At 43.2% G+C, this 13,679-nt stretch overlaps 2 protein-coding genes across 3 annotated transcripts in view; both read right to left on the reverse strand.

Annotated features, from left to right (window-relative positions):
- The window catches only part of ube2h (ubiquitin-conjugating enzyme E2H (UBC8 homolog, yeast)), a 28,285-nt gene extending 21,413 nt beyond the window's left edge, over positions 1–6,872 (reverse strand). For both annotated transcript variants that reach the window (XM_071530658.1, XM_071530657.1), the window contains exon 1: positions 6,629–6,872. In XM_071530658.1, the coding sequence (XP_071386759.1) occupies positions 6,629–6,681 (53 nt within the window). In that variant the 5' untranslated portion in view covers positions 6,682–6,872. The remainder of the gene's footprint in view (positions 1–6,628) is intronic.
- Positions 6,873–8,305: 1,433 nt separating this feature from the next.
- Positions 8,306–13,430, reverse strand: zc3hc1 (zinc finger, C3HC-type containing 1). The gene is made up of 10 exons (XM_071530656.1): positions 13,297–13,430; positions 12,456–12,558; positions 12,068–12,218; positions 11,869–11,952; positions 11,599–11,726; positions 11,140–11,279; positions 10,549–10,825; positions 10,234–10,437; positions 9,781–9,993; positions 8,306–9,431 (listed from the first exon to the last, which is right to left on the reverse strand). Exons 1-10 carry the CDS (start codon positions 13,428–13,430, stop codon positions 9,360–9,362), a joined length of 1,506 nt encoding a protein of 501 aa, XP_071386757.1. The 3' UTR covers positions 8,306–9,359.
- Positions 13,431–13,679: the final 249 nt, after the last annotated feature.

Here is a 13,679-nt window from a genome sequence, read left to right on the forward strand (position 1 = left end):
CTAATGAGCAAATCTCCAAACAGACGAGACGACAACAAGCTTGGCTGTCTGTTGTAAGAAAAAAAAAAAGAGGGGCACTGAATTTCAGCACTCGAATGTTGACAAAGCTGCCACTGTGGTAGACAAACCTAGGTTTTGAGTAGAGTGTGAAACACAAACACACACGCACAGGGCTACTTCTATCAAGCTGATACAGACGAGAGACACAAAGAGGCAGATCGTCAGATAGAGCCAAGTATAGGGTGTGGATAGGACTGACTATGTGTAGGTTCCACTCACGATAAGGCCTCTTTTTGCTTCATATCTAGGCTATTAGCTGATACCATTTGAGAAGCTGAGCTTATAGTAAGATAGATACATTTCAGAGGGCTGGATTCAATGTGATAGGCCTATACTCCATCATATAATCAAATGTGTAGCTGGCCCATTGCCACTTCTTAAGGTTTTTTACATAGGAGCAGCAGTGCACGTGAGCGACACAGGCAGGCTGAGCTCTCCAGTGCCAGAAAAAAAAGAATCACGCGAAACAAAGAGAGGAACTTCAGTCCATCTGTTTTTCTGAGAGAACTCAGCCATGCGTACAGGAAGCTTCACTGTTTGCACTGTGGGATTAACAGTGAGGGCCTCAAATCTCCTACTGTCAGAACGCCTTGCTCCTGGACCCCGAAAAACAGGACTGTCAATCAAGGTGGGGGCCCCCCAACTATAAAGGGCCTCACCCATAATTTACTAGGTTACCTTATGGTCATTCATGGGCAAATGAATGGACAAAGTGCAGGATCTTGGTTAGGGCTGGATGATATACCATATTTTTAAGTATAACAGTAAAGATCCACACAAAGGTATACATTGTTACAATACCATTGTCAACAACATATTTATATTTTATATCAAATATATTTGGCTGTTTTCATATACACACACACTGAATGTACAAATAGTAAGGGCACCAACTTTTCATCAAGTGCACTGATGAGGTGAATCCAGGTAAAAACCATTATTACTTGTTGATTTTTCTTATTAAATTTATACCAATCACAAAGGAGGAGATAAAGTTACAGAAGGATTTTTAAGCTTTGAGACAATTGAGATGTGGATTGTGCACAAGGGGCTGCAACTCCATATTAGGAAGATGTAACTAATATTTTGTACATTCAGTGTCTGTCAGTTTTCCTTCTTTTGTAGCAAAGCGTCAAGGGCAAACAATTTGAAAATAGAAGAACTTGTGTTGATATACACTCAAGTTCTTTTCATAAAGTGCCCGTTGTATTAGAACAACCAAATACAGTCAAATATCGTTATGAAAAATAACATATTTCTGCCAAAATCATCCGGCCATAATCTAGCTTCATGAGAAGTACAGTAAAACAATATATTAGTTAGTTTAGCCTGATTATTCCACACTGTCAGTATGTACAGTAGGTGGGCAATTCCCTAGATAACTGAAGTCAGTGTTTGAGCTTCTTACTACAGATTAAATATTAACCATGAGCCACAATGAACATGGACCAGAAAGCGATATCTGGGTTTCAGGGTCAACAGTATGGTCTATACCTACCTAGCCAGGGCTAAGTGGAGAAAAAATAAACCCTATTGCATTAAACCACCGTCTCCTGTCACAGATTCCCACTGAAACACCAGTCTCCTGTAATTGTCATCCCATCACAACCACATATTATATAAGGAACCTTTGATATGTTTGATTGTTGGTGAACCAAATCTAAACATCTATTTTATATTTTTGTTCATCATGTGACCTTTACTTATCTGTTGTCAACATACTGTAAAATGGTAAGAATTACTAAGTGGTACCATTGCTAGCAGATTATCTGTAAACTCCAAGTACCATGACAGCTTGTATGCACCTACTACTATGAAGTTCCTTCTATTAGACCACAATAACATAGCATACTGTTAGTTTATGCAGCTGCATCACCAGACCAGAGCTTTCCCCATTCGCATCACGGGTTCAACATGCTCCTATTCATTCAATCCATCTCTCAGTCAGGAGCAGGCAGAGAACTGGCTGGCTCCTTCCCTACAGTCAACTGTGTCCAGTTGGTTCAGCCCTGCAATAATAGAGCTGGGTGCAGATTAGCCGCCTGTGACTGTGTGACATGGTCTGACACAGCAGCGGGAGGTGGAGGTCACAGGGGCTCCTGTAAACGGGAAAGACAAAAGACTTCGCTGCTGATGCTGTCCGGATGTCAGGCTACGAGGGCACAATAGGGCCGAAACGCCAAGCCGAGAGCAGATAAAGCCCAGGATTGGTATTCCACTCAGGGAGGGTGGAGGGTTGTGGTGGGGAAGGGAGTGGGGGAGGACGGTCTAATAAGCAAGAAGGAGGTGGACATTGCCCCTACGAGCCTACCCCCCTGCTGTGGACAGCTAAATAAAATAAGGCTCACCGAAAACCCAAGTGCTGCTTCAACAGTCACTTCAGGAAAAAAATATCAAAGGTTCCTTTAAAAAAATGTGCGATACACAAAGGTACAGATGTGATACACAACATGCCCTTCTCACCCAAAGATGCTGATTTGGGGAAAAAAGGACGAAGAGCCATATACACTGGTGGTGATGCCAGGTATTATGATGGATACTGGGCCCGATGAAGCATGCAAACCCCCTCCCAACAACCCCCCCACCCATCTCCCATATAATTCACTGGTGCCATGCTTCACAGAACTGCTATCCAATCACTTTTAGGCCTTCCGGCAGCAACTGGAAACCTCAACAGCTCAGCTGAGAAGCAGTTTAGTTTACATTAAAAAAATGTCTCAACATGCCCTCTGACGTAATGAGCTTTCATCTATGAACAAACGCTCACCTCAAGTCTTCAGGCCCACGCCATTAAAAAGATAAGACCTTCATGAGAAAAACAGCCTCAACAATGACCAAAGTAGGCTAAGGTTCAATAGTGCTGCTTCAAAGGGCTGAGCAAAGCTGGTTCATTGATTTGACAGGAAGTCTCAAACCCTCACTCTGTCCCTTGATGTTATGTTAATAACTCTTTAGTTCTCCTTAGTCTTGTTGCAGGGTGCCTATACATTTTGGATAATCAAAAGCCTTGACTTTCATATGGCGTAAAGCACAATCTCCATGACCTATATTTAGCAGTGGCACTGCATTTTTTGATAAATTACTGATTTGAATGCCCCAAGCTCTAAATATAACTACATCTGTAGTAATGTAATCAGGAAATTTGGGCATTCCTTTAAAGGTGACAAGCAAGTCAAGTTCAACCAGTCAACAACAATTGACTGGTTGAGGGAAGCAAAAATATTATCAACAGATTTCCATGAAAAACCTAAGATAACTTTTTAGAAATGTATCATTTTGGTGGCCTCAGAAACACCATATACAAAATACTCAGTTATACATAAATTTCTTACATTTTTCAGGTTTTTCAAGACTATATGAATCCTCTTTGTATAAGCTGCCTCTAAATCTTCAAACTGTCGTACAGATAATCCTACACATTTTCCATTTCTATCCCATTCTGTGCTTTACAATCCATAGGCCTTGTGTCACAGATACTATCAGGGCTTGTGTTAGCACTCACAATAGGCCTAGGCTTTTGTAATCTACCTGTGCTCAAATTCCAGGAGCTTACTACTCAATAGCATTTGTAAAGAGAGTAGGCCTATAATGAATAAATGAGAATAACAGCACAACTACCTACACGATACCTGCACTCAGCTCCACACAATAACCTGAATGTAAAGCTTTTGGAACAACATACTCAACTAAGAACATCATGTTCCAAAATTTAAGTACCATGTCCAAGAACATGACCAAAGAGCAACATTGAAAAGGTATGCAGGCCGCTAAAGAATAAATATGATTTAAGGCAGTTTAGGCCTACGGTTTGGCAGGAACTGGCCTAATAAACAAGATGTCCCTTGCCACTTAAGACTGTAAGTTTGCAAAGTGTGAGATGGCGAGCGTGGAGGACGCACAGATAGACACAGTGTGTACAGTCTTAGTGTAACACAACACTTCCAATGCCTTCTCCATGACTATTTCATTAAATGCTGCAGAGTTCAGACCATTGCCATGCAAATATAGGGATTGTACACTTGGTGTCAAAAGCAGGTTGCCATCCTTCTACCTGGCTTAGGATGAAGCTTAAACCCAGTGATACTGCATGCCGAGGTCATTCTAACATTCATTTTCATGAATTTAATGGGCCCCGCTCTAGATTCTCAGCTCTCCGGTGGCCACAGCAAATTAATGCGTGAGGGCTCTCAGTGTCAGCCCATAAGAGAGGAGCTGCTCCTGTCTAAAAGCCGGTGTGAGTTTCGGGTTTTGGTTACACCGGGGGGAGACGCAGGGACAGGGAGCACAGAGAGGAGGTTGTTACTGCTAGTTTTGCTCCAGGGACACATACAGAAGGAAGGAACTGCTGCCCAGGCCAGTAACCCAGAGCCCTCCTTCCCTCAACCCAACAAGTAGTCAACAGTGAGCTCACTTATGTAGCCCAGTCAAACCTCCATCCTATAGACCTACATGCAAACACATGTGCACACACATAGCCGTCTTTCTCAACACTTGTCTACCCATGGTAGCTTTAAACACACACAGGTCGTTGTATGTAACTGAGCAGGTGGCACCCAGCAAACCTGCTCTCGCCTGTCAGTGAGTGAGAGCTTCAGGAGAGAGTGGAGACTACCCCCAGTGCTGCAGGGCTGTGTGTGTGTGTGTGTGTGTGTGTGTGTGTGTGGACAAGAGAGCGAGAGATTGTGTGTATGTGTTGCAATCACTCTTGTCTGTCTGCTGCACTTTGTCATGGCTGCCATAGCCTACATGGAAGTAGAGTGGAGTAGGGGGGAGCTTAAACTTGCTCAAACAAGCACTGTTGCTAGCTAGCAGACGTTACACAAATGCCTTAGGCAGCAGGCCAAAATAACAACAGAATAGTAGCTAGAAAGTGGATGACACACAGACAGACACTGTGTACAGTCTTAGTGCAACACAACACTCCCAATGCCTTCTCCGTGACTATTTCATTAAATGTTGCAAAGAGTTCCGACCATTGCCAGGCAAATATAGGGCTGAGGCCTTCTTGTCAATGTGTATGTCACATATTGTAGCCACATGCAGGCTCAAAAGTACAGGCTAACAATAAAATGACATTACAGTTCCAATTATAACATGATGGTATGAAGTACTATGCACTATGAAATACTGGGTCAAAAATGCACAAGTCAAGTAGGATAGGTCTACTTTTAAGTAAAAACAACTGAGAGAGGGGTTTCTCAAAAACAAAGTAACTGTCAAGGTTTTCCAACTTTTCAACCATTATGTTGATCTTTTTGAGCCAACTTCGCCTTGTTTTTGGTTTGTTTTAACCAGCCCAGTTCTAGCCCCATATTTGACTAAGCGCTACTGCCGTCCCATCAGCTGTTTTAAGTCCCTCCCTCTTGTGGTTTCCGGCTAGTAACAGACTACCCAATCATTAAGCTGGTTTCCACTGTGCTGGGACAAAACAAAACAACTTGTTCATACTGCTCTTCTAGAACATTGCAGGGATTGAAAATGTGTCACTATGATTCATTTTTAGAACTCCCTCGGTCAGCCCTAAGTGACTTGAACAAAAAATATCCCAAATACAAAAGTAAACAGTAATGGCAATGACTTGAAAAGGGAACACACTAGATGTAGGCTATTATGCATGTAAAGTAGAGCATTCCACAGTGAAAAGGACAATGCATGTTCATGACACCTGCTGTCACTTTCCATTTTCAGTACTTATGAAACAACAGAATACAACACTCTAAAATTATACTAGTTACCCATCCATATATCTGCCTGCAGACATTAAAATACAGTGAGATACACAGATCAGGTGGCCATTTTGATGTTGAAATTAACCAGCAGACTAGCCAGCCAGCTCAGCTGCGTGACAAGGTACATTTCAAGTGGCAGATGCAACACAATTTCAAAGCCTTACTAAGGTTACAAAGCAAAGCCAAGCCTCAGGACGCTATACATACTGCTCTAATGTTAACGTTTCTGCCAATGTGTCTTAGAGAACAAAGGCAGCAGCATTTTCAGTTAGCCTTACGTTATGTAAACAAGCTCTGTCAACGTGTAGAGGGGCCAGTGTGACTAACTCCCCTGACAACAACAGGCTCGACAAAGAAACTGAATTGCCATAATGTCTTTTAAATTCGCCTACCGCTGCCAGATCTGTAAAATTCGTGGTGCAACAAGATGAAAGACATTCCAGGAAAAGGGGAATCGGCTGTTGCAGTCATTTTCGACTATGCACAGCAAGCTAGCCAGCTAACGTGAATGTTACCAAAAATACAGAGTTGGAAAAATGTTGAAAGGACACGGGACCGATTTGATTAGCTAATGCAACTGTCCCAATCAGCGACTAAAGGTCCGCTGTGAGCTGAGCAGGACAGAAATAGCTAACAGTAGGCTTTGCTAGCAAAATATTGTTTACATAAAATACCAGGCACTGACAATTAAAGCTGTGAAAACGTTGGGTTACCAAACACCTGCAAGGCAAATTAGAGACATCAGAGAATATGTTTTGCTCATATCACATTTCCAAATCTACCAGCACATAGCTAACTAGACAGCGATTGAGACTGTTGTTTATGTTCAGAAAGGATACAGTTTCACCACATCGGTATCCATTCGCCTTTTACCCGGACTTGGAGACGACATTTTTGCTATTCCACCGTAGAACACCGATAAGTAAACTGATAGCTAGCCCCTCAAACGCTAGATAGTCTAGCTAACTGTACTATCCGAAAGTTAACATTTGCTTTCAAAAATGTTTACAGCGAAATGTCTCACAGTTCAATGCCTCTCTGTCCTGATCAGTAGCTGAGCTAACGTTAGACCTCTGCTGTTCACTGTCTCTCAGCGCTCTGACAAGCTGCGATCCCTCCGCGGACGACGTCATATATGTGCGACCAAACGTCACCATAAATGGCCATTTTTGTAGTGTTATTGTAGTTTTGATATTTTGTTGTGTTGCCATTTGACATCAATTATACTGCAATTGTCTATTTGAAGAATTGTATGAATCTTAGGTGTTTTCTCAATCGTCATCAAAAAGATAATTCTTATGAGGTGTTTTGTGTCATCTCTAGAGCTGGAATATTCCATAATGCTGCATTAGCCAGCTTGATGTCTCACCTCTTTGCCCCTGGCCCTCTGCAAGCCAGTCTATCACTAACCTACCCATACACAGGGTCAAAAAGACAAGAGTGGGCTTCATTTTCTGTGGATCCAATGGACTATTGTTTCTCTCCTTATCTTGCCAGTACAATAAACTCAGCAAACCCCCCAAACATTCAAACACCCAAGAAAATTAATTAATGATAATTTTCCCCTTTGTGAGATCTCCTTTTCAACAGCAACAAGCACTGAGAGTGGGGAAAGACACATTCTTCCAGGGTTTTCACTTGAGCACTTCAGAAAGTTACCCTCTTAATATTGTGGCTGTGGCTCAATCCAGATCTTGCCTGTTCCCCTGTTCTCCCCCAGGGATATGTGACGCACACAGATGTTGGATGGCAGGGCAGACCCCCAAATGGCTGGCTACCGCTGACAGTCCTTTGAAAAGCAGATTCTCTCAGCCATACCAACAGTAGGAGGGGAGGGCACACCAGCTTCAGCATGTACAGCACTCACTTTCTGCTGCACTTAAATTATCACACTTGTAGATGTAGTCTGTTTTTAGGAAAGAGAAGGAACTAGGGTTGATTCTTTCTCTCTCACTGTTAAGTAGCTGAAACAGACTGAAATGAAGATGAAATATCCAGTATAACAAGATACAAATGGGACCTAATCAAGAGAATGTTTTCAAGCGCACAGCCATGGCTATAAATACACCATTGCTCCCAGGACACGCTCTCATACGAGCAATGTTTTTCTTGTCTCCTCACTATTATCAACAGTTATGAGACTACAGTCAGTGGAGCCAGCTTAACAGTCATTTATACAAAATGAAGAATTCTCAGGAACATAGTTTTGATGCAACTGCCAGCCCTCTCTACAGTGAGAGGTGCAGATGCTGTTTTAAAGACAGCAAAATGGCTGCCAGTGGGAGAGTGCTGGAAGGCAACAGTCCACTGCCAATGGAATAAATGAGCTGACCCCATGTAACACCAATGTGAAACCACTGAGCAACCTCTGAGAAGTCATGGCCATTGCGTAAGCTGCAACAGTAAGTAGCAAAACACTTACATCAAGAGCCAAGCTGATTAGTTCAAGCCTCTGAAAATACGTTCCTTTAATTGACAATACAATCATTTTAGAGAACATTTCCAATTTATCCTTTATTATCTTTCATATTTAAAAGAATGCAGAAGAACAAAATGCGGAGTGAAAAAGAAACTTTCAAAAAAAGTGTTTTTTATTAAAACCCCTTAGGATATTCTAAGGAGATGAAAGCGCATGCATGATAGAGGGGACTGCGTTAGCTATGAGAAGTCACAGGAAGGCAAAATGGATTTACAGACAACTGGATTCTAATCCAAAGCATGTTTGGAGATCCATGGCACATGGTTCTACCTGCCTGTGATACCTATGATATTAACAAATTAAAACAAAACAGCATTAACAAAACAAAAAAATACCACCACTCCAAAAGGACTTTTTTTTTTCCCTAAAAAAGGACTCATAACTAAATTGCCTTTTAACAATTTAGTTCAAAGGTTGTACAACCTGTAGTTACATGTGTAAATGCAGTCTAGAAAAAAGCACAAATAGTACACACAAAAAGGACTTCCTCACAGTTTTTGCTAAATTGAAGTTAATGTTTACCCTTCCCTCAAATGACTCAACATACTTTGAAGGTAAACATTGCCTTTCCAGTGTCAAGCCATTTGGCCTGTTCTCATGATCAGGGATTCCTCGTATCTTGTATTTCATAGAAATCCATTCCAGACCCTCGTGATCTCGTGAAGGATTCCCCAAGCAGACTTCATGTGAGGTTAATAGTAGATTCCTTGCCTGTGGCCCATTTCATATGCTCAGATGTGTTCTATGTGTGACATCTGTCTATTAATCCACATGATGCAAGGCCTAGATATCCCCTGGTAGGTGCACATCCCAATATCCATCCATGCAGCAGAATTAAAATGTTTTCCAAACGCCACACAGGCAACCTTCACGTATTTCATTGTTCACAGAGACGACAATCATCTTTTTGACTAAACACACCATCAAATTCCCTTCCCTCCAGAAACATTTTGGCTGTAAACACGACTTAAAGGGATGGGAGACAAACATTGATATGACACTCCTTGTCGGTGGTTCTACAAACTCGGTACCACAAAGAAGAGGATGAGTCAGTTCAGAGTGTTGCCACGCTCTTGGGGTAGAAACAGAGTCTACTGAGATGGAGAGGATACCTGCCACTGACGGAATATAGCAAACACCCTTTTAGACTTGGCATGAGGGCCCTGGAGGGGGAGAGAGAACAGAGAAAAGCCAGATATTGTTTAAAGAATGAAAGATGCAGGACTAAATGGTAGGGTGTCTTCGAAAGAGTAAAACACTAGATCCTAAAGCTCTAGTTCATTAACAGGTACTGTTGAAACTGGGTGATCTGCACAAGCTCTCTGTTATTATGCCCAAAATGTATACTATATACTTACACTGTCACATGAATTTGTAATTTAGAATATGTATTACTACACATTAGTTTTTATAAGGATGATATGATTAGATTATTCTTGCTGAGGAGGCTTTCTTGTATCAGAAACATTATCGAATAAATCTGAAAAACCAAGATCAGAACTTATGACTTGCCTGTGCCGGACTGCGTTCCCCTGTGTTGCAGTTCTTCTTCATGGGCATGAGGAGGTCCAGAGCAGCCTTCCAGCCCTGCTGATGCAGTGCGTAGTCTCCGTCCAGTAAGGGGATGGCTCCTGGATTAGCGTTCTCTTTCCCCACATTGACCCAGGGGCACCAGTCTCTGTGCTGGGCGAGCGGGTCGAATGCATTCCTGTGCAGAGGGCCGTCCTGAAGTAACAGAGAAGCAGGACGTTGGTAAAAGCTCCTGCAAATATGCAACGCAAGATCCTCTTTGAGATTAACTAGGAGGAACATTTAGGTTAAACAGCACGGTCTTGAATGCAAACATTCAAATCATATACATTATTGTCAAGCATTTAGGGGCTAGCTTGTGCCCTGAGTTCAAACACAAAATCACTGATCATAATAAAAGGTGTAAAAACAGCAGTAAAGGCAGCCAGCTCTTACAGGACCGCCAGCTGATGAGAGGCGCAGGCGTTTGGGAGTGTGTTGGGGGCTGGCTGTCCCATCAGCCCCTGAACTGTCCCCCTGTCCTCTGCCCCGGGTCGCATTCCTCTTGCCCCTGGTCAGGGGACTAGGCAGCTCTTCGTTGGGGCTGGGGGAGTCTCTGCTGCGGGCGCGCAGCCCCAGGGGGGACGACGTGCCCTCGCCCTGTAGGACACAACAGCAGAAGTGAGGACACAGCCGAGAAGTTTTTGTTTTGAAGATTTCACTGACCATTGTTGTACATGAACATGGTGAACGTATTTCCTCAAGGCTCACCTGATCGGAGCGGCTGGTGTCCTGGCTCCTCAGCTTCATGCGGCAGGGGGTTGTGGCAGGAGTGGGTGAGGCGGAGGCAGACCGGTCCCCCTGGGCTTCCTGTGTAGCTGCGGCTGCTGAGGCGGGACCCGGCGTCTGGGCAGAGGGGCTTAGAGTATTTGGAAAGGCGTCTACCTCGCCTCCCGTTCCCTCCATTTGGTAGAAGTTCCACAAGCCCACCTTGCGCATGCAGTAGGAGCAGGTGAGGATGGGCAGGTTCATGGCGCGCAGAGACGGGCTGAGAAGATACAAAGGAGACCCATGGATCAGGCATGATATTAGGGTGATGCTGTATTATTTGTACCATGTTTCCATCAGTTTATGAATTGCCTCCTCTGTCCTTTTATTCCACTTTTCCTATATGCAGCTAGAAAACCATACATATTGTACATCATTCTTTTGACATCTGAATTGGGCTTCTGTATGAATGCTTACCTTGGATTATGGCACAAAGGATAGTGTCATCAAATCATGTGCTTTGGTAAACGTTACATAAAACCAGACAAAAACTTAGGAAGAGTTAAGCGTAACAAAAAAGGAGTTGCATCTCACCTAGCAGCCCAGCCACAGAGAGAAACGATGCATGCAGCCACCTGGACGGCCAAAGGTTCAGAAGACGGAGTGCCGCCCTGTTTCTTCTGCTCTTCCTCGATCAGCTGCAGCACAACACTGATGACATCCTCAGTCAAAGACTGCAAGGAAACAACCACTACTAATTACATGTGCACAGTTGTCTTTCTGAGAATTGTATACATCCACACATAAAAGTTTGTTATGTTTTTTCAAGATGCATTTATACAGGATTACTTTTAAGTAATTGTTTTCCATGATGTTAATTTACTGTTTGTCTTTTGTGCCTTACTTCTATTGCCACTCTGTAAAGCACTTTGTAAACTCTTGTTTTTACAAAAGTGACATAAAGTTTATTGTTATTATTTGTTTTGAGGAAGTGTTTCTGACAATTTTCAAAAAGGGAATTAGAAGAAGAACCAGACTGTTTTCCTGCCTCACCATGGATTTGAGCTGCTCTGGCTTCATGGCAGGCAGCTGCTGTTCAAGGAGACAGGCGCTCTGGAAACGATCCAAGAAGGCAGTAAGCAGTGCTGAGGGCTCAGAGGCAGGGACCAGCCAGAACCGCTCTGAAACAACAGCAGCCTTCACATGTAACCACCATGTGTAACACACACACAACTAAAATATTCATCCAGCTGAACCTGATTGATCACATTAAAGTTCATGTTTTGTTCTTAAGCATGCGACAAAAAAAACTGTTGCTCTTACCTGGACATGGGAAGTCAGGCCAAGGACAAAACTTCTCATGCTGTGTCTGCAGCTGCCTCGATATCTCTGCAATGCGGGATTCATCTATATGAAAAGAGATGGTGACCTTTAATGTTTGGCAATGACAGTATCGGCCTAGCCCTGCCAAATTAATGTTTGCCCTGGCTTTGACATTGGTCTTTCAGCCGGTTTTGCTCACATTTTTCGAAGTCCAAAGTCGGTTGCAGTGATGCACAGAGGAAAGCCTGGCAGCTGGAGCACTTGAGCATATCACAGCCTATGTTGATCCAGCCATATCTGGCACACCTCAGAGGGGAGAGCGTGCGGGGCTTTCCTGCCCATCGCAAACAGTGCTGCGCTAAGGAAAGTTTCACTCAGACAGACAACGATAGGATAATATTCATCATTACTTAGCCCATTTTCCCCACAGGGATCATTTAAGTTTCATATCATCTGCTATACAATAAGAAATAACAGGAACATAGTGCAAGTGTTGCCATTACAGGTTATTATACAGGTTATGTGCACTGTTACAATTTAAGAATGAACATGACAGTCTGTGTTGTGTCAAAGTGAGTAAAGGATATTGAATAGGACTCCACTCTTGAGAAAAAGGCTTCTTTGTTGGTCGCCTCACAAGGTGCTTGAGCAATGCTGTTTGGTTCCACAACTTTCAAATCCCCTTGAAAACTGAAATTCATATAAAACATCAACACATTCAGTTTGCATTCTGTTTGGCTTGACAGGTGACTGGTTAAATAGTTGTGATCAGCTGACTTTCTGTGCTGTGCTGTGCTATATGCACAGCTAGGCAGGAAGGCCTAGTGCAGACCTGCCTACTTCTATTGATGAAGTGATAGGGGAAAGGGGTTGGAGTTTTTAGCGGAAAGAGGAATTTCAAGTAATCACGCTCCCAACTCCGTAAAGCAGTGGGTTATCCTCCGTCTGAATGCAACTTTATGCAGCAGAATGAAGAATGAGAATGAATGGAAAGCAGCTCCATCTCAGCACAAAGTGGACAATATCAATTGCTAAGTACACAAGAACTTAGTAACAAAGATGCCACGATGCAATGCTTCTATCTTTTGCGCCCCCCACCCGCTTTATCTGTATTTACGGCGCTGTGTGCAGAGCTGATTATGTAACGACCACTACCATAACAAACCTGTAGGGTAGCCTGCAAAAAAAATGAAAAAAAGGTACAGATCATAATGCAAACTACAGAATGAAATAGAAGCAAGCAAACTCCTGGCGGCGTTACAAACTCTGGTAATCTGTGGAGACTTGCCCCTCTTCAGATTACACTGGTTGGAGGCGGCTAAAGTAGCAGAGCTGTGAAGCTAAGTGGCTAACTAACTAGCTAACAGCAAGTTGTTCTTCACCCCGTGTTAAATCAAACAAATCCTACGCGATTATTCAAAAACACACCTATTAGATTTGCTGTCTGCGGAAGACACTCCTTCATTGAGAAGTTCTCGGACTTTCTCTGGCGAGGCGAAAGAAGACTTTTGATGGTTAGAGTTGCTGAGACGATCTCCACGACTGCTGCCGAGAGTCGCCATGATCGGTTCTGAATTGAAAGTCTCCCCCCTGGAAAATAAACCCGGTGCACAGCCCACTGGGGTTCCGCTTTACCAGACCTATACCAGACCTACCAGACCTACCAGACCCCACTCCACAACATACTGACCGGGGACCACAACATGCAGAGACAGACAGAAGAAATCTGCTGTGGCTTATTATATGATTGGATGTGGTAAATATAAGAATTGAAGGTCCCTGAGTAAAATAAAAGCAAATACCTATGATCA

Source organism: Centroberyx affinis, unplaced genomic scaffold (assembly GCF_046629955.1).
Source record: "Centroberyx affinis isolate AG114_WGS23_722 - 3 ecotype Tasmania unplaced genomic scaffold, CSIRO-AGI_Caff_v1 ptg001951l_1, whole genome shotgun sequence".
NCBI classification, from domain to species: domain Eukaryota; kingdom Metazoa; phylum Chordata; class Actinopteri; order Beryciformes; family Berycidae; genus Centroberyx; species Centroberyx affinis.

Excerpts from the sequence above, each read along its gene's own strand:
- zc3hc1 (XM_071530656.1), bottom strand. The coding sequence starts at position 13,430 with ATGGCGACTCTCGGCAGCAGTCGTGGAGATCGTCTCAGCAACTCTAAC. Across the intron at positions 12,219-12,455 it reads CAAGAGTGGAGTCCTATTCA|TGTTTGCGATGGGCAGGAAA; the intron begins ATATCCTTTACT and ends TTAGCGCAGCAC. Across the intron at positions 11,280-11,598 it reads CAGAGCAGCTCAAATCCATG|TCTTTGACTGAGGATGTCAT; the intron begins GTGAGGCAGGAA and ends GTTTCCTTGCAG.